General features: G+C 41.0%; 2 protein-coding genes across 3 annotated transcripts in view; one reads left to right on the forward strand and one right to left on the reverse strand.

The window, feature by feature from the left end:
- Positions 1-408: 408 nt before the first annotated feature.
- Positions 409-10,516, reverse strand: SPATA4 (spermatogenesis associated 4). 2 transcript variants are annotated; one of them, XM_045018383.1, is made up of 6 exons: positions 10,263-10,516; positions 10,062-10,191; positions 9,313-9,431; positions 7,905-8,122; positions 3,222-3,335; positions 409-1,041 (listed from the first exon to the last, which is right to left on the reverse strand). In XM_045018383.1, exons 1-6 carry the CDS (start codon positions 10,361-10,363, stop codon positions 902-904), a joined length of 822 nt encoding a protein of 273 aa, XP_044874318.1. In that variant the 5' UTR covers positions 10,364-10,516; the 3' UTR covers positions 409-901. The 2 variants fall into 2 exon arrangements, with proteins under 2 accessions (XP_044874318.1, XP_044874320.1); XM_045018385.1 differs by lacking the exon at positions 3,222-3,335.
- Positions 10,517-10,620: 104 nt separating this feature from the next.
- The window catches only part of SPCS3 (signal peptidase complex subunit 3), a 107,053-nt gene continuing 97,857 nt past the window's right edge, over positions 10,621-19,816 (forward strand). The window contains exon 1 of the mRNA XM_045018386.1: positions 10,621-10,751. The gene's annotated coding sequence lies outside the window, so the exon portion shown is untranslated. The remainder of the gene's footprint in view (positions 10,752-19,816) is intronic.

Here is a 19,816-nt window from a genome sequence, read left to right on the forward strand (position 1 = left end):
CAGATTCTAAAAGTCCATTAAAAATGTATGTTCCTAATTTTCCACTCTGAAGATCACCTTCAAAATGTACATGAATTAATGGGACAGTGCAAAAACTATGTTTCTCCTGAAATAGAGCTACAGCCTACACATTCTTTGAAAGGCATGCATAAGCAGGATAATCACTGATGCAATAAACTATTTTAATTGCTTTAATTTGGATATAACTTCTAAAGCTGTGAAAGGGAGAGATTTTTCTCCAACAAACTAGATTTATTTACTTTGAACACTTCAGATCCGTACACTTATACATGAAGGAAACGAAAGCCATGACCAGCTTCGATATACATAAATTACTAAAAATTAATAATAATCTTATTTCCAAGATTGTAAAAATTAATATACAGTAGGACAAGATACAAAAGGACACAAAGTACAACTGTCAAATTTATTCAACTCATCAAGTCACAATGTGCAAAAAGTTTGACTACACATCATTATTACTCATCTTGCACCACTACAATCTGTAAATTGGAAAATTTCACTGACAAAGAACTTGAAATATTAAAAACAACTCAATCTAGCAAGTAATCAAGTCTCGGAGGAGGTTGAGCTGTAAAAGCAACTGTGGTACCAAATCACTGAAGGAAGCTGTCTAACTATGGGGAAACTACAGTGATGTATATTTTAGATACTGCTTTGTTTAGTGATGATTTAGCTTGTCACACTTCCAAACATCAGATTTCCAATATGTATTTTGTTTTGGCATCTACTAGAAGAAAATAATGCTCTGATTTAACAGACTCTGAAACCAATCAGGCAATTCTCTCCCAATGGATATGGTCAAAGGATTATAGAGAGATAAAGTTGATCTTGTACATTTTCAAAGTTGAGGTCTCTCCAATACTTTCTTTTCCAGTGTTCAGTTAGAATCCTTTTGGCTAGGTGCTTGGAGCTGCCGCACATATACATCCACAGTAAAAGATCCTCTGTCAGCCTGTTTCACCTGGATTTCTTTAAACTGAACACCAGTTTTGCCTCTGATTTCTGGGAGCCCTAGGTCTAAGAAAAGAAGCAATCGAATAATGCAACCATGTACTTTTGCTGCTGATTTATTATCAAACAATTTAACTATAAAAACATGTCCTTTTGAATACAATGAAATTTATCTCAAACTGCCAACACAGGTCTTGTTTACACACAAAGTGTGTACCCTTTTAGTTATACTGGTATAACCCACAAGCCCCTTAGTATGGATGCACTTAAACTGGTATAAAGTTGCTTATACCAGTATAGCTTACAGACGCTCCCCGATTTATGCAATCGTTCCGTTCTGGAAAGCCTTGCGTAACCCAAATGTTACGTAAGTCGGAAATGTATATTGTGCAAGCATAAAAGAACAAACAATTACAACAAAAATATTGCATCTATCTTAATTCTATTGTTATCCTGGCACACTGAAGGCTGCATTTTAGTGGTGGATGACAATTGGCTTAATTTGTAGCTGAGGAAGGAGAGGAGGAGACAGGCATGATTTGAATTAAATAATAGGGTGAAGTAACAGAAATACAGTATCACTGAAATAACAAGAGACTGAGAGGCTGTGAGAGTGCAAAGCCTTCCCTTGTAGGAGATGCTACTGCTGTATTCCTCCGCACACCACACTACTTTGAATTCCCGTAGGCTACACAATATTTTCCGCAACTCGAAAATTTTATTTATGCCTTATGGAACTTTTTGCGTAAGGTCGAATTTGCCATAAGTCGGGTCTTGTGTAACCCGGGGCATGTCTGTATTTTCATTGATATAATCACCTTTTAGACTGATAGTACTGCAGCCACCCTAGGAGTTGGACAAATGTAACTAGCCTGATAGAAAAAAAAGCACACCTCTATCCAAAACAGTTAAATCTCTACAAAAACTGTGCAGACCAGGCCATAGTATACCTCAAACTATCATAGGAGATTTGTTATTGGACTCTTCTATAATACCATGATCAAGATTCCACATGAAATCGCTCATGAGGAGAATTTGCCAATCCACTTCCCACTTCTACTGGCGATTGCAAAGAACAGCTGAACTGTGATACCGAAGTCATTTAGACTATCTAATACGATTATCATAGTATTCAAGTGCATCACTCTAATATATTTATCTTCATGACATCCCTGTGAGGCGGAAAGTACTAGGTGACAGAAGCAAGGGTGATCTGAAATAATTTATCAATACTGTATACTTTACATGCATGTCTGATAAAGGTTTACTATATGAATGTAAAGGGTCAATTCAAGAGTTGGCTACCAACACTTAAGGGGCCTGCTGGGGTAAACACGGTTGATACAGGGTACTGTAGCCCAGGATCTGATGTGGGAGAACTGCAAAGTTTCATTCAACAAGGCCCAAGACCTGAAGGGAAGAAAGTGGTGCTAGTCCTGTAACCATAACATTACTACCCCCATTTTTTTTCTTTTCACAAACAGCGACCACAGGCATAGAGTGAAGTCTGTGGGAACTGAACTGTTGGGGAATTGAACTGTTGTCTTCCAAATACTAGAATGGCGTTCTAACTGCTGGACCATCCTTCTGACTAGTATCCACCCTTGCACAGTTCTGACCAGTTTAAACACTGGTCCACTGTGGCCTTCAGACATACAAGCTGTCTTGGAACGTTTTCCATCTAACTAGTTAAAATTTCTTAGGGATTTTACATACCCCCTACTTTCTTCTTTGTGAGGAAAAGCTTCAACTAATATTCTCAAAGGTTCACTGTCTGCCTTCAAGATATCAGTAAAAAGGCTATCTATGCAATCAGGACGTCCTACAGTTCGTAATCGGGCAAGATAAATAGAACTCCCAACAAAGTCAATGGGTGAATAAGGACTGCAGGATTTGTCCATTGGGGAGCAAGTAAAGAACATCTGTTACCATTACACTAGAGAAGGATCTGCCTTCAGACTGTGCTACTAAGTATAGTGGAAGTTCTGAATCATAAACCAAGTTCTGAATCATAAACCAAAACACAATGTGCGGAAGAGAAGAAATTTTGACTCCTGAAATATAAGTAGCTGCCACTGAGGCTCAGAAGAACTTTTTGGAAGCACTGTAGTTATTTTCTAATAAGGTCCAACAGGTTACTTTGAAAGCTATTTATAGACTTTGTTTTAATAAAAAGACCACTTATCCATGTAATCAAAGTAAAACAAAAAAAAAATCCGATGGAAGAGATTGAAATGAAAGCTTACTTGATATAAAAGAAAGTTTCTCTCTCTGGATGTTAATCGCACTCCCAGAGGGACCTACAGCAACCGGATGACGAACTGCACGTTCTGCCAAGCTTGGTTTAATGTTAAACCGCTCTTCAAAACACAATTACAATTCATTCATTACAGTCCACATAGTCATAGCCGTCATACAATTAATTGGCCAATTATTCAGTGATTTTTTTTCTTATTTAAAAGACACTCCCACCTATAAAAACTAAATAAAGAAACCAAAATCATCACAAACTCTAGCAAAAGAAAAAAGTGCTCTGGCAAAAAAATAGCATTTTATTCTGCAAAAGCTATCAACAAGGTGACACACAAAGTAAGTTTACAAGGTGGCAGTGCACCTTGGTGTGTATGTGGTGGTTGTTTTTTTTGTTTTTTTAAGAGGCTATGACATGCTTTAGCGATCACATTGTGGGAAGACTAAGGATGTCTACACTTAAACTGCCACAGCAGCACAACTGCATCTGCTCCACTGTAGACATTACTTATGCTGCTGGGAATGGTTCTCTCATTGGCACAGGTAATTCGTCTTCCCGAGAGGCAGCGACTAGGTCAATGAAAGAATTCTTCCTTTGATCCAGTGCTGTCTACAACCAGGTTTTGGTTGGCATAGCTATGTCTCTGAGGGGTATACATTTTTGACACCCCTGAACATAGCTATGCCAATGTAAAATCCCAGTGCAGACCAGCCCTTAATATGAGATAGGTCTTATCCTTAAATAAGCATTAGAAGCTGTTTTACAACAGATTACAATGTGCATCTCTGAATAGTCAGGTGTATTAGTGCTGAGTTTGGCCAACTAAATAAAGCACTTTGAAGAACAAAAGCAATAAGTATTATTCTTTTGTTCTCATTTACTACTTGACACACAGACTGTCCACTGTCATTACAGAAATCTGAGCCTTTTGACCCACGAGTTTAAGTTTAGACAAATTTTGACCATGTGTCTTTTCTACTGACAATCCAGACTGACGCTCCCATTTGTGCCAAATCAATCTGAGTCCTGTAATACTTTCAAACTTTAGTGGTATACTCCTAGAAAATGTTGATTAGAGCAGCTAACTTAGAGCATAAGGCACTGAATCTGTAAACACTTACATGAGGGGCACGGGGGGGGAGGACTCAGGCTAGCCCCACGTGGTGCCTTTTCCCTTTGGGAAATATGGTCACCCTGCCCCAGTGGAATGCTGTGGCAAAAGGAAGTACTGTGTTCCTCAGATGTATAAAGTGGGGAGTAGGAAAAAGGAGATGATGTTACCTCTGTATATGGCTTTGGTTAAACTGATTCTTGCATATTGCAACCAGTTTAGTTGTCCACATTTTAATAAAGATGTTGAAAAACTGAAAAGGGTGCAGAAAAAAGGCACAAAAATCACTTGAGGGATGGAAAAAATGCCTTACAGTGTGATATAAAGAGCTCAATCAGTTTATCTTATCAAAAAGAAGATTTGAGAGGTGACTTGTTACAGTGTATAAGCACCTTTACAAGACGAAAGTACCAGGTACTAAAGGGATACTAAAGTACTGGAAAATGGCATAAGAACCAGGAAGCCTAAACCAAGCATGTTTAAATTAAAGAAATATTTTGCCATATTTATAACAGTAAGGATGGTTAACCATTGGAACAAACTACGAACAGAAGTGGTACATTCTTCATCTCTTGATGTCTTCAAATCACGACTGGATACCTTTCTGGAAGATACGCTTTCCTCAAAGAAGTTATGGGTCATGGGACTTCATACAGAGGTTACCATACAGAGGTAACTGGGTGAAATTTAACAGCCCATGATACACAGGGGATCAGACTGGATGTCTTATGGTTTCATTTGGTCTTAAACACTATGAATCTCTGGTAGTAAAGTTAAGCACATGTGTTAGTGTTTGCAGGATCAGGGCCTCATAAAGACCAGCTGCTTTTTAGCAAATTCACCCAAGATCATAAAATGTGAAAAAGAATTAAACAAAATAGTTAAGCAAGCTCAAACTAAAACTAGTTGATTTTAAAAGCATGCATTTTGCTTTCCACTCTTGAAGGCTTTCTGAGAACATATGAAACATGGGCCAACTCATCACATTCCCCAGGCTCACTGTCTAATTAAGTTAAATTTACCTGATAAGCGAAAACTTAGGTTCAATACATCCCTGTTTGTATGTTTTTACTAGCAGGAAATCAGTGGCGTACCAAGGAAAATCTCTCTGCTGCAGAAACACTTCAACTATTTAGAGTTAAGCCAGCTAAAGAACTGATCATGGCAGCAGCAGCTTTTAATGCAAAGGAATGGCAAAATGTGGATGAATCACTTGTAAGTAATATGGCAATGTGAAAACTTTATCTGTTACTTCAGCTATATTCCATTATTATAATATCACTAATATTAATATACCATCTAAGTATCACTGTTCACTTTGAATGCAACTGGCTGAAAATGTTTCCTCAAATGGTGTAATCACAAAATGGTATGATGTTTTTCCTAAGCACAAAATCATGATCTAATTCTCTTCATGTTACTTTTACGCCAATAGTTCCACTAACTTCAGTGGGGTTGTGACGGTGTGCCCCATAAGGCTTCATGGGAATATGCTTATGAATCTATATATGATATAACTGGAATATGTTTTATGCTACATATGCCATGTAACATATCCCTGTAAAGGTTATGATGTACTGAATCTATTAATTGTATGCATGTATAATTTTTGTATTAAAAGTTATGAATATTGGCTGGGCACTGGCTTGATTTTTAAGTAGCCTTTGTAAAGCATTTGGTCAGCTTCTTGAGAAAGGAATGTGCAAATTAAGTGCCCAATCAAGAAACACTTAAGGGACAATAGATCTTGGGAGGCTACAATCAACATAAGAAGTCTACATGAGGATGTTCAAGGGAGCAGGTAAGCAATGGCTGAGTCAAACTGAGGGTATGGCTACACTGGTGATTTGCAGGGCTGGAAAGCCTCCACCAGCGCTGCAATTAGTAAGTGGCCACACCTGCAGGGCACTTCCAGCGCTGCAACTCCCTGGCTGCAGCGCTGGCCGTACACCTCACTCAGCATGGGGAATAAGGATTCCAGCGCTGGTGCTGCAGCGCTGTTCATCAAGTGTGGCCACACACCAGCGCTGTTATTGGCCTCCAGGGTATAAGGGTGTATCCCAGAATGCTTTTAACTAAATTACTCCCTTTGTTTTGTTATGCAGCCTGTCTTTGTTTTGTTGTGAACCTCCGGAGCTCCGTTTCTACCGGAGCTGCTTATCAGCTCCTGTTTGCTGTGATCAATCTGTGAACAATCAAATGAGATCCTCCTCCCTGTTGTGAACGAGCTCTGCGGAGCTTCGTTGCCACTGCACAAACAGAGCTCCTGTTTGCTGTGATCATCTGTACCTGGCTGTAAACAATCAAATGAGAGGCAGGCAGGGAAACAGCAGGGAGTCGTGTTGCCTGCAGGCTGTTTGCAATTAAGAGTTAAGACTAAGGGGTCGGAAAAATGTTCTGATTTTTCAATGCAGGAAGCTAAACACACAGTGTTGGCTCCAAAAATCCACTCTCTCTCTCTCCCCCTGATCCCTGTCACACTAGACCCCACTCCACCCCCCTCTTTTGAAAAGCACTTTGCGGCCACTTGAATGCTGGGATAGCTGCCCATAATGCATCACTCCCAACAGCGCTGGAAAAGCTGCAAATGTGGCCACACACCAGCGCTGGTAGCTGTGAGTGTGGCCACACACCAGCGCTGCAAACCGTAAGTGTAGCCATACCCTGAGACATGCATGGACATGTGACTTGTCCATGTGACTCCAAAACTCCATCTTGGAGCTGGACTTTGCACAGAGGAGAGGAGGGGGTCTCCACCCACAAGGATACCTGAAAGAGACTGGAACAAAGGACAGTAACTACAGGGGATGTGAGTGATTGCTGGACCCAGACTAGAAGGAAACTAGTCTGTAAAAGGAAGCTTACTGCAACTGGTGAGGTATTATCTGTATTCAGTTTTCTTAGACATAGACTTGCATGGTCTATTTTATTTTACTTGGTAATTAACTTTGTTCTGTCTGCTATTACTTGGAACCACTTAAATCCTACTTTCTGTATTTAATAAAAATAACTTTTTACTTATTAATTAACCCAGAGTAGGTGGGGGAAACAACTGTGCATCTCTCTCTATCAGTATTATAGAGGGTAAACAATTTAAGAGTTTACCCTGTATAAGCTTTATACAGGGTAAAACGGATTTATTTGGGGTTTGGACCCCATTGGGAGTTGGGCATCTGAGTGTTATAGACAGGAACACTTCTGTAAGCTGCTTTCAGTTAAGTTTGCAGCTTTGGGGCACTTGGTTCAGACCCAGGGTCTGTGCTGGAGCAGACTGGCATGTCTAGCTCAACAAGACAGGGTGCTGGAGTCCCAAGCTGGCAGGGAAACAGGGGCAAAAGTAGTCTTGGCACATCAGTTGGCAGCCCCAAGGGGGTTTCTGTGATCCAACCCGTCACTGGGTTGACAAGTCGTAGTTAAAGCAAGCATGACTTGGCCCAAAGATAGTTCAAATATTTGCCTGTTCTCCATTTCAATCATCAGACTAACAAACTAGGACAGTGAACATGAGAAACAATCAGTTGCACCACATACATCAGTTCTTTATACTTGCTTTGAAAAACCACTCACTTGGGTTCTCTTCCCTCTCTACCAGTCTCTGTTGCATATGCATATTGATGATGGCATTAACCTTTTGTCTATTTTTGTTAATGTTGGGCTCTATCATTATTTCTGTTAGCTTAATGTTATTCTTGATAGCCTTTGAAGCTGTTGACCTGGCGACCATCGGTAACTGCTCCTGATAATAGTGGTCTGTAAAGTCAACCTCATCCTGAATATTTTTAATTCTGGGGGGGGGGAGAAAAAAAAAGCAAATGTTAATGAATCAGTTACATTACTACTAATAAATACTGAACACATTATGATACTTAACACCTTTCAAGACCCTGGTTACATATTACTAATAATTCTCACAATTCCTTTGTGTGGAAGGTATTATCTCCATTTTATAAATGGGAAAACCTTAACACAGAGATAAGCGATTTGCCCAAACCCACAGAGACGGAGTCAGTGTCCAGGCCAGGAAGAGAATACAGGAGCTCTTGGTGCTCAATCCACTAGACCAAAATAATGGTAATTCTCTTGGTGGACGGTAACACTTAAAGCACAAATCTCTGAAATCCACTGGAGAGAAGAGGCATCCATACAAATGTCCCTTAACACCATTTTGCTGCCTGGTCCCAGAAACCACACTGACAGTGGCTTCCCTGACTATGGCTGTCCCTGTAGCCCTCATCAGCAGAGCTCATTAGTGCAGAGGAGTCAGTAGTACAAGTTGCTGCACTCTTTGTCTACAGTAACATACACAAGGTTTCACAGTGTGCTGAGGGGTTAAGAATCTAGTAGAACTAGATCATGGTCAACTCAATCTACAGAGCTGGGTTTCTGCTGGGTTGGGGAAAGTTAAGTATGTTCTGAAGAAGCGGCACTCCCTCTTGCACATCCCCCAGTTTAGCTCTGTGGGCATAAGCTCCTTTACACTCACAGAATTGGAGGAGAGCATATGGATCTATGGTTTTACGCTTATAAACCCCATCTGTTTTATTAATGGGTTTGCTCTTTATACTATTTTTATTTTATTTAGTGAATTTCAGGGCTGCTAAGAAGCATGCTGATAACCTGTTTAAAGAGATCTTAGGGAATACTATGTGCTCTGCAAGCTTTCACACACAACACTAAATACCTCACCATCAATGAAACAGCTTTGCTTTTTCAATTAATGAACCAGAAGGACTGTGGTGTTTTTTGTGATGTCGGCAAAGGTTCAGTAGGGATTTAAATGTTATTTTATGTGTGAAGTAGGCTTCAGATCCAGGCCCTACTGTGGTCAATGGCAAAACTCTGACTGACTTCACACCAGGGCTTCAGAAATCTGAAGGTTTTGAGTAATATTTATATACTACTCATTAATATGCTACTAAAGTGAATCATCTACAGTAAACCTGATACATAATACACTTCTGTAAACAGCACTCACCGTCCATTTGTCAGCATTGAGTAGATGTCTTGTACCAACATTTCTGCTGCTCCTGGTTTACAGTGAATTGTCCCATCTATTAGTTCTTGGACAGGCTTCAAGTTTCTTTTGGAAAAAAACTATAGCAAAAAATAAAAACAGAGAGTATTTCAGTTCCTATTAGTTGAGAAACAGGTCCATCCTTCCATGCTTTTTACTTGATGTGTGATCACTCACTTTGTTTTCTCTCAGCCCCTGTCCAATCCAATCCAATCCCATCCCACTCAAACCCTCACCCCATAACCAAAATGAAAAGCAATTAAAGAAAGTGTGCAATATTAGGGTGAGAACTGAAATATAAACTGAGCAAAAATTCAAACTTTTTCTTCCCAAAACAATTGGAACCCCCTTAACTGCTCAACTTAAGAGCTCCATTTGTTAAAAATACAAAAACCGTAAGGCCAAGATTTAACTTTGGGTGCCTCACTATTCGCACGGCCCGGTGCCTGGAACAAGTCACTGGGGCTGGCCAGGTGAGTGACGGATCGTTAGTTCCTCCATCGCCATCCCGGCGGAGCTTGGGGCGGCCCCCGGTACTGTCCGCGGCCAATCAATACGGGGACGGGGGCAGGGCGCCATCGCGGCACCAACTGTCCGAGCCCGACGTGTCCCGGGCCACGGCGATGCAGGTTTCACACGGGGGAAAGCCTCGAGCGCTGCGTGCACGTTACAAGGTGCCCGGGCTCCTGCCCCCGGCCCGGCGCCCTCACCTGGGCGAGCTGGGACCAGTTGCTGAGCTTGGTGGCCAGCGAGGCGCCGTTCTCGTAGCCGTGGCTGTGGATGTCCCCGGGGTAGTACCAGGAGAAGATCTCGGCGATGAGGTAGCCGTTGGAGAAGTCCCTAGAGAACAACGACAATAACGGTCAGGCGCAGCCGGGCGGCGCGCTCGGAGCCGCCCCGCCCCATCTCACCGTCGGAAGTTCCTGGGGAAGAAGCTCAGGTCCAGGCTCTGCAGCCACCTCAGCACGGCGCGCGGCAGCCCCGTGCGCCTGGGAGGGTGCGAGTACGACATGGAGGCGCGAGAGGCTTGGACTGCCCGCGAGCCGCGCGCGCCGGAATAGAGGCCCCTTTTCCTGTATCCTCTAGCCGCTGTGACCAGTTACCAAGCAACCGCCACAAACCATGGAAGTAGGCGGAGACTCATTCGTTTCCGTCCCCTGCCCACGGATTCCCCCAGAATGGCTAGAGTGCGCACGCGCGGAAGGCAACCCATGAGCGGTATTGCCTGAGTGCGCACGCGCAGTGGTAGCAGCTGATTGCCTGTGGGCAGCCGGGAATAGCGCCTGCGCGAAAATCTGAGCTGCCCCCATGTTACTGAGAGTCTGCGGCTAGCGCTCTACTGGCTGAGCTGGGCAGCGACTCCCCTGCCAGGGGGCGCCATCCTACCACACAGCTCCCAGGTAGGCGCCTGCGCACCGTCATGTTCGCGTGCCCCAGGTGTTAGCGGTGAGCCCCCACCCCGCACAGACTAGCTTCACACACGTCAGTTACTAGCTCCTCTGGGTGCTTTATTCTTGGTCAGTTGCTGCTGTGTTTGCACGTCTAGAAACAGCAGAATTAATTCATCAGAGATGTGGTACAAAAGCACATGCCGGCTGTCTAGAGATCTGATTCTATATATTTAGTCTCTTTGCAGTGTTCTCCCTTACTTTGCTATATATCCAAACACATTAAAAAGCTGATTTTTTTTAATGCTATCTAGGTTAAGAGCTAATGATTTTACACCCATTAGTGAAATTATATCTGTGCATCCACCTCTTCTCTCTAACCCACTCTATTTGAGTATTAGCCTTTTGGCTCTTCTCAAGATGTGCATTGTGTTGACTTTTAAAAGGACAGTTAATCACTTTTAAGCATCCACTCACCATATGTTTGTCCACCTTAGTCACATATATTCTGCCATCTTACTACACTATATCCTGTCTTATTTCTTAGATTTTGCTATCTTATTCCAAGATTTTTTTGTAATTAGGCCATACCCTGAATTGTTCTACAAGCAAAAATCCCACTAAAGCCAATGGGCTTGAAAGTGTATTGATTGTACAACTGTGGTGTTATGTTCTGTCCAAAATGTCTTGGATGGTTCAGACACAACAAATCCTGCATTTTGGCATGGGGTTAGACTAGATGACCTTTGCGGTTCCTCCTAACCCCATGATGCTTCGATTACATTTATTTCCTCCCACACACACACACACTTGACCATTGTCTGGTTTTTACTTCTAGAGATTTCACTGGCTATAACAGCAGTATTGATCAGTCATTCCATTATCTGTCTTAATGTTTGCAAATTGCACAGGACTTTGTAAATTGGAAATTCTACATAAGGGTAGGGTAGGGTGACACCTCCTGTCTGCCGGTGTCCCTGCCAATCAACTCCTCCTCCTTCCCAGTGCCTCCTGCTTGCCATGATCAGCTGCTTCTGGCATGTGGGAGGTGCTGGGAGGAGCGGGGACAGGGTGGAACTGGGCAGGAGGAGGCGGAGTGGGAGTTTGGGGTGGGGCCAGAGGCGGAGCAGGGGGTTGAGTACCCCCAGGGCCCAGAGGAAACCAGTGCCTGAGAGGGCCTGATTCTGAGAGAACTTGAGCACCTCCTCTGCTCCATGGCACTGACACAGGGAGTAGTTTCTGCATGATAATTATAGTCATCCTAAATATGTCTTTACTAATGTCATATTACAATAAATTCTGCTCAGTTGGAAAGTGGAAATTTTGAGAAACTATGATTAGCCTAGGTCACCCAGTCTTTGCTTAAATGGAAGGGCTGCACCTACTTTGCAGATTGCAGTTGCTCCTGTCTCAGCTGGCAAATGTAGTAGATGGAAGTAAAATGTGGTCATGCTGGTTGGATTCAGAGGAAGCATTGCATATCCTGAAACCCATGGCCTGTGACTGCCAAGGCAACTGCAATCTGCTCCCTTTAATGCAAAATAAGTGAAGTCCTCATGTAAAGATGAGGGAAGCAATGCTGAACTGTTTAGAACTGGTCAATAGGCAGCTCCCCATGCAGCTTGCTGGTTTCTAAGGCCCCATTTCTTAGGTGCCTAATTCTCTCCATGCACTGTACGGAGCGCCTGAGTATCTGGCTTGGGTCTGACTATTCCACCAAGTGGCAAGGCGCCTAAGGGGTTAGGTGTTGCAACACTTAGCACAGCGATTCTTAAGTACCTTTGTCCATCTGGGCCTTAGGGCCTGATCCAAAGCTTATTGAACTCAATAGGTGTCTTTCTAGGAACTTCAGTGGGTTTTGGATCAGACCTTTGGAGAACTGGGTGGCAGCTCATTTGAATGGAAGAGAGGGGCTCAATATACAAGTGGAAAGGGTAGTTAGTAGCTGTGATGGGATCTCTGGGCTGCAACCTGGAACTCTGGTACCGCTGTGCCCTCTTAACTCTCCTGCCTGAGCTGTCTCTCACAGTAAAAATTTAAAATGCTAAACTAAAAATAAAAAAGCTTGAAAATAAACATCACTATTATCAGTCAAAATAAAAAAAATTGAATTCTGCAAAGCCTAAATATAAAGGTTTTGAAAGAATAATAAGGGCAAAGCAGTCCATCTGACACCTGCTATAAATAACTGTGGAACAATGGTTCTAACTGACATTTAGGAGAGATTCCATGGTTTACTGTGGCTTCCTTCCACAACCTTTGCTATGTAAAGAGAATCTATTTTGCAAGTTCTGAATTTTTTTACTGCATGGTTTGGATTGTTTCCGAATTATCTCACCAGCTTCATGTAGTTAGTTCTGTTGAAGACACAGTTCTGCTGGAGACAAAATTAACATAATAAGTGATTTTGTAGGCTGCCTAAAACAATGGGAACCCAGTCCTTTTTGGGCTCCTGGGCAATACTGAAATATAAACAATAATTAATTAGAATAATCTGTGCATTCTTAAACTCCAAGGTAGTCCCCACAATAATCTGTACTTCTGCTGTTTAAATCCTAGGTATGGTACCCCACCCAAAAAGGGATCAAATAGTTTGCTGTAATTTCATGTGCTACATTTAATGGGGGACAAGTGGTATCTCTGCTCACTCATCACAATCCTTCATGTTTCTTGTGATGACTATATTCTACCAACAAGAGAATCAGCATATGAAGTTACAGGATCAAATTCTGATCTCATTTACACTAGCGCAAATCTTGAATAACTCTACCAAAGTCAGTGATGTTACTCTGGATTTACACTGATGTAAATGAGATCAGAATGCAGACCACCTTTTTGTCATATATCCAAATCCTTCAGATTTAAATCTTTCTTGCCCTTACAGCCAGGCTATTAAAAAAAGAAAAAAAGCCAAGAAAGCTAATAGAAAACTGTAAACATACAAGGTGCAGCTCACTTTTGATGTCTGATCCCGAGTCCCTGGAAAATATTAAGATTTCTTTTCCTTCCTTTGTGAGACACTAATTTTACTATTGGTTAGTTAGGTAAATGTTAATTCCAACCTTGAATCATTGTTCTCTTTTCATTTTAGAGCTTGTCTTTTTTATTTGCATACTAAATTAAACTTAATTGTTCAATTATTTCACCTGAGATACACCTATGTAATCAATCTTTATGTTACAGTTTGTAGAGTTTAATAGTTCCAGTATCTCTGATCATTCGTTCACTTTTCTTAGAGTCAGTTTGTTGATAGTACTTAATAAGGGTCTGATCCTGCAAACACTTACACATATAATTGTGCACATGTATAGTCACAGTGAGTTCAACAGAGCGGCTCATGAGCATTAAATCATTCACCTGCATAAATGTTTGGTGGATCTGGATGGTGTGTTCCTCCACAAACTGAAGATGGGCCTTTTGAAATAGTTTTGAACAACGGGGCAGGTAATGAGGGGCTAATAGGGCTAAGCCTTATCAATTAATAAATTCCCTCCATTTTTCTTTAAACAAATAAAAGCTTTGTTTCCCTCTTCTTTTTCTTTTCCCCTTCTTCCAGCAAAAAAAGGAGGGCAGGTGACTGGCTGGATGGAAGGAGAGGCTGGCAGCTTCCAATGCTTTCCATTCAGCAGCACCACAGAGTGGTATTAGCAGAGGGAGAGCTGGTGAGCGTACTGGCTTCTAGACCCTAATAGACTTCATCTTTCTATTAAAGATATAGAGCAGTACTGAGATCAAATTATGATCACGGGCTGCCTTTCTAGTCTTTTTTGGGACAAATTCAGAGAAGCCCCAGAATTCATAGAATGATTCATCAGGCACAGTCCTAGTGCATAGCTCCACTCCCAACTCAGGAAGCTTGAGTGGGTCCTAGTGGGAGGAAATTGAGGCAGAATGAATTGCTGGCCAACTTGTTATTTCAAGGAGGTAGCAGGTAGGAGCCTATGACCTGGAAAGGGTGGATGCAAGGGGAAACAGGCAGGCTTTTAACCCAACTACTGGGAGACAGAAGTATGGAGTAGGGCAGCTGGCTATTTTTCAAACAGGAATGGAGGCAAGGAGCTGAGCAGAAATTGGCTACTAGATCATCTTCAGGAGGAATAGAGGATCTGTTAGGGAGCAGGGAAGAACACCACATTTATTATTTGGTTTTATTTGGGATAACTGATTTGTGCGGAAGGGATGGAGGTTCCGAAATGTCCCACCCTACAATATATTGTGGGCACTATTTGTCATTGGCTATGAATGTATACTAGCATTTTGTTTATGCTGAGACCTTTATATAATCTTTAATCTGTTTGGTTTGTGTTATTGCACCTCTTGCTTTAATATTGTAATTCACTCTAGACAGTGCCATATGGTATGTACACTTGAATGTAACATTGCCTAAGTTACTAAATAATTTAAAAACAAAAACAGAAAAATCATGGAACTTCAGGTAAACCATCAACATATATATAATTTTGTACAGGCATTATAATACCTCAAGCCAACCAGGGCCTAATTAAATACATCATAAAATACTCAAGGAGTTGACTGAGGAGCGATCAGATCCATTAGCGATTATCTTCGAAAAGTCATGGAAGATGGGAGATTCCAAAGGACTCGAAAAGGGAAAATATAGTGCCAATTTATAAAAAGGGGAATAAGGACAACAGGGGAATTACAGACCAGTCATCTTAACGTCAGTACCCGGAAAGACAATGGAGAAAATAATTAAGCAACCAGTTTGCAAACACCTAGACAATAATAAGGTGATAAGTAACAGCATGGATTTGTCAAGAACAAATCATGTCAAACCAACCCAATAGCTTTCTTTAACAGGGTATGGGGGGAAGCAGTAGATGTGGTATACCTTGACTTGGCTTTTGATACTGTCTCACATGACCTTCTCTTAAAAATACAATGGAAATACAACCTAGATGGAGCTACTATAAGGTGGGTGCATAACTGGTTGGAAAACTGTTCCCAGAGAGCAGTTATCAGTGATTCACAATCAAGTTGAAAGGGCATATCAAGTGGGGTCCAACATGGATCGGTTCTGGGTCTGGTTCTGTTCAATATCTCCATCAATGATTTAGATAATGGCATAGAGAGTACACTTATAAAGTCTGCAGATGATACCAGGCTGGGAGGGATTGCAAGTGCTTTGGAGGATAGGATTAAAATTCAAAATGATCTGGACAAACTGGAGAAATGGTCTGAAGTAAATAGGATGAAATTCAACAAGGACAAATGCAAAGTACTCCATTTAGGAAGGAACAATCAGTTGCACACTTACAACATGGGAAATACCTGCCTAGGAAGGAGTTCTGTGGAAAGGGATCTGGGGGTCATAGTGGATCTCAAGCTAAATATGAGTCAACAGTGTGATGCTGTTGCAAAAAAACCCAACAAATATAATTCTGGGATGTATTAGCTGGAGTATTGTAAGCAAGACATGAGAAGTAATTCTTCCCCTATACTTCGTGCTGATTAGGCCTCAACTGGAGTATTGTGTCCAGTTCTGGGTGCTACATTTCAGGAAAGATGTGGACAAATTGGAGCAAGTCCAGAGAAGAGCAACAAAAATGATTAAAGGTCTAGAAAACATGACCTGTGAGGGAAGATTGAAAAAACTGGGTTTGTTTAATCTGGAGAAGAGAAGACTGAGAGGGGACATGATAACAGTTTTCAAGTACATAAAATGTTATTACAAAGAGGAGGGAGAAAAATTGTTCTTCTTAACCTCTGAGGATAGGAGCTTTAAGCAAAGAGCTTAAATTGCAGCAAAGGCGGTTTAGGTTGGACATTAGGAAAAACTTCCTAATTGACAGAGTGCTTAAGCACTGGAATAAATTGCCTAGGGAAGTTGTGGAATCTCCATCATTGGGGATTTTTAAGAGCAGGTTGGACAAACACCTGTCAGGGATTATCTAGATAATACGTAGTCTTGCCTTGAGTGCAGGGGATTGGACTAGAAGTCCTCTTGAGGTCCCTTCCAATCCTACAATTCTATGAAAACTGAAAATGCACAATCGAATCTTCTCACATATATTTCAGTGAATGGAAATGAGAGATTAGATCTTGTTTTATTTGAGTCCCTAAATGTCTTTCTGACGCATTCAAAAAGCCAGTGAATAACAAACCCAAATACTTCTTCATTCGGGATCTATCTTCCTGCAGAATCCAAGTGCACAGCTCTAATCCAAAACCCGAAAGTGGTTATTTAAACACCAGGAGTGAAATCCTGGCCCAGCTAAAGGCAGTGGGAGTCTTGTCATTGACTTCAATGGGACCAGGATTTCACCCACACTTTCTTTCAGATTAATAAACACTATGACTTCCATATGTGCCCACATGCTACAGGGATAAACACCATATAAAGTTCTTCAATAGGTAAACAGCTATGTTGCTTTTTAAATATCTGTTGATATGTATAGTTGCTATTTCTCCCCTACTTAAATTAATTTCATGCTTGTAAAAGGTGTCAGATTGACAGACCTGCAGATTACTGTGTATCCATAGAACAGGGTCAGCATGGGCAACAGAACTGCAATCATCCTCGCGCAGCTCCAACATGAGTCTTGCTTCTAGTTTTATTTCCAGACCTACTCAGTCTCTGGTCTTATTTGGGGGGCTACAAACAATTGTCAACAGAGGTAACAGTTCAAAACGTGGTGGTGACTGTGATTTTCTGATGTAGACATGTTCTCTAGAAAGTGGGCTGTGACAACCAATTCATTTTCCTGTTCCTATAAGATAAAACTTTTTGGTTATTACTGATCTAGACTGGATTCAAACAAACAGCCTAGAAGACTCCATATCCCATTTCCCTAAGCCATGCACTCTCTTTTTTTATTACTTTCTGTGTTGAGTTTTACAGAGCTTTAGTGGAGAAGAGCTCAGCTCTGATAATGTTGGGCTCCCACAGATGCATCCCTTAATACTTATACCTATATTTTGTTCTACAAATATAGTCCTATCTCCAGGAATCTTTTCCTTTGCAATTGCTAATCCCTACTGAGTCTCCCCTGTGGAGAGTTGCCCTGTACAGGAACTTTTTCCCAGCATTCCTGGTGTGGGGTGGGGACAGGTATCCCTTTAAATTTGGCAAAGTCCAGCAGTTTTAGCTCTAAAATGGCTATTTTGTAGCTGGCTGTTATTGCATCTACCACTTTTCAGTGGGTAAGTATTCAAAATTCCTGTTGTGTTTTTTTGCTTCTCTTCTGCTGAGAAAATCATATATTCTCACATATCTAAATGTTTCCATTATTGTTTCTGGAAAGAAATGTTAAAAAATTGATTTGCTTGAAATGTTCCATGAAACTTTTTGCATTTTCACCAGCAAAGTCGTTTACTTTTTTTGGAGAGGGTGAACCTCTCACTCACTCTTACATTTTTTTACTTACCCACTCTTTTTCCAAAAGAAAAGAGTAAAAAAGTGATTTTTTTTCTCACTGAAATAGAATTAAACTTTTTGAAAACTTTTAAAGATGTTGTTGTGAAGTGAGTTTTTTTGACAAATTTCAGCCAAATGATTTATTTTATTTTATTATTATTATTATTATTATTTTATAAAAATGTTCATTGCGATTGAAGAGGCATTTTCCATTGAAAAAGATCTTGCTAGGAAGTTTTTGACCAGCTCTAGTTAATTTTTTTCTTAGAAATGTAAATGTTATATTTAACTATCAAAATTGATTGCATATGAGTGTCTGTGGTTGTAATCAAGTAATGAATTGTATACAATATGTGATCATGATGATTATTATTTATTTGTATTTTTGTAGTGCCTCTGAGCCCTAGTTACTGACTAGGATTCCACTAGGCTAGAGGCTGTACAAACAGAAAACAAAAAAGACAATCCCTGCCCCAAAGAATTTACAATCTAAGTTTAAGACTAGAGACAACAGCTGGCTACAGACCACAGGTGGGGAAGAACAAGGAAACAATGAGGCAATAGTGCTCAGCATATGATAGACTATGTTTTTTGAATTGTTTGCTTGCTTTTTTTCTGAGAAAATAGGACACCTCTGGCATTGTGTGAGCCAAGGGAGAATAATCTTGTAAATCCAGAGCTATTGACAGTGATGGATATTTTTAGGGTGTTCTTCTAACAAATAATATGTACAACATGCTTATTTAACTATTTTCACTTATTTTCAAGGATGGGATTTTTTTTTGGTGTAAATGTAATCTGACATGAGTTGCACATAGCAGTCTGCACAGAACAATGCATGTTTACTGTCACTTTTTTATATTCCATGTAATCAATGGCAGATTTGAAGCCTAAGAGGCTAGTTTATCTAATTTTGAAGACAAAAGCAGTGCCAATATAGGGGATGGATTCCAGTAGCCCATAGCAAAGAATTTCCCTATCAAGGAATACAGATTAAAAATAACACTGTGACGGTCTGATTGGGAACAACCTCAGAACTGAATAGGCAGAAGCTTTTGAAAAGAGGAAAGCAACATTCCTCTTGTCTATTTAATCCAAACAGACACTTCAAAGAGACAATAAGAAGAGGGTACAGCACTCATCATGTTTTTCTTTTTTTGGGATCCAGACTACAGTGTTGCTTTGAGGAACAGCTGTATTTTCATTCCAAAAGAGATGATGTGATAAAGGAGCATAAATGGCAATTCAAAAAATATACATTCAGAACAGATGTTGGGGATGCTGGGTTTTTTTTTTCCCTTTCATGTCAGGTTACAGGGACAAGGCAAGATAATCAGACAGCTTCATAGGTGAGAAGGAAAAGCCTGAGTGGAGATGAATCCTGCATGGAATGGCTTTTGAATTTTTACCTTGTGGCTAGCGTGCCTTCGAATCTTCCTCAGAGATGGAATTTTGTGTTAATTGGATGAGGTCAAGTGCTTTTGTTTAAGTTATTAGAAACAGTGAAATTAAAACATTTTAAAGTGTCCTAGGATAAAACTTTTACAAGCAGCAAGGAGCAGTGATGAGTTGCCAAAATATTAACAACCGGTTCCCTCCTCCTCACCTCACGAGGGGGTCGTGCCCCCCCCCGGGGGGGTCGTGCCCTATCCAACCCCCCATGTTTTTTGACACCCCCCCTGGACCCCTGACCCACCCA

This window comes from Mauremys mutica, chromosome 5, assembly GCF_020497125.1.
Source record: "Mauremys mutica isolate MM-2020 ecotype Southern chromosome 5, ASM2049712v1, whole genome shotgun sequence".
Taxonomy (NCBI): Eukaryota; Metazoa; Chordata; order Testudines; family Geoemydidae; genus Mauremys; species Mauremys mutica.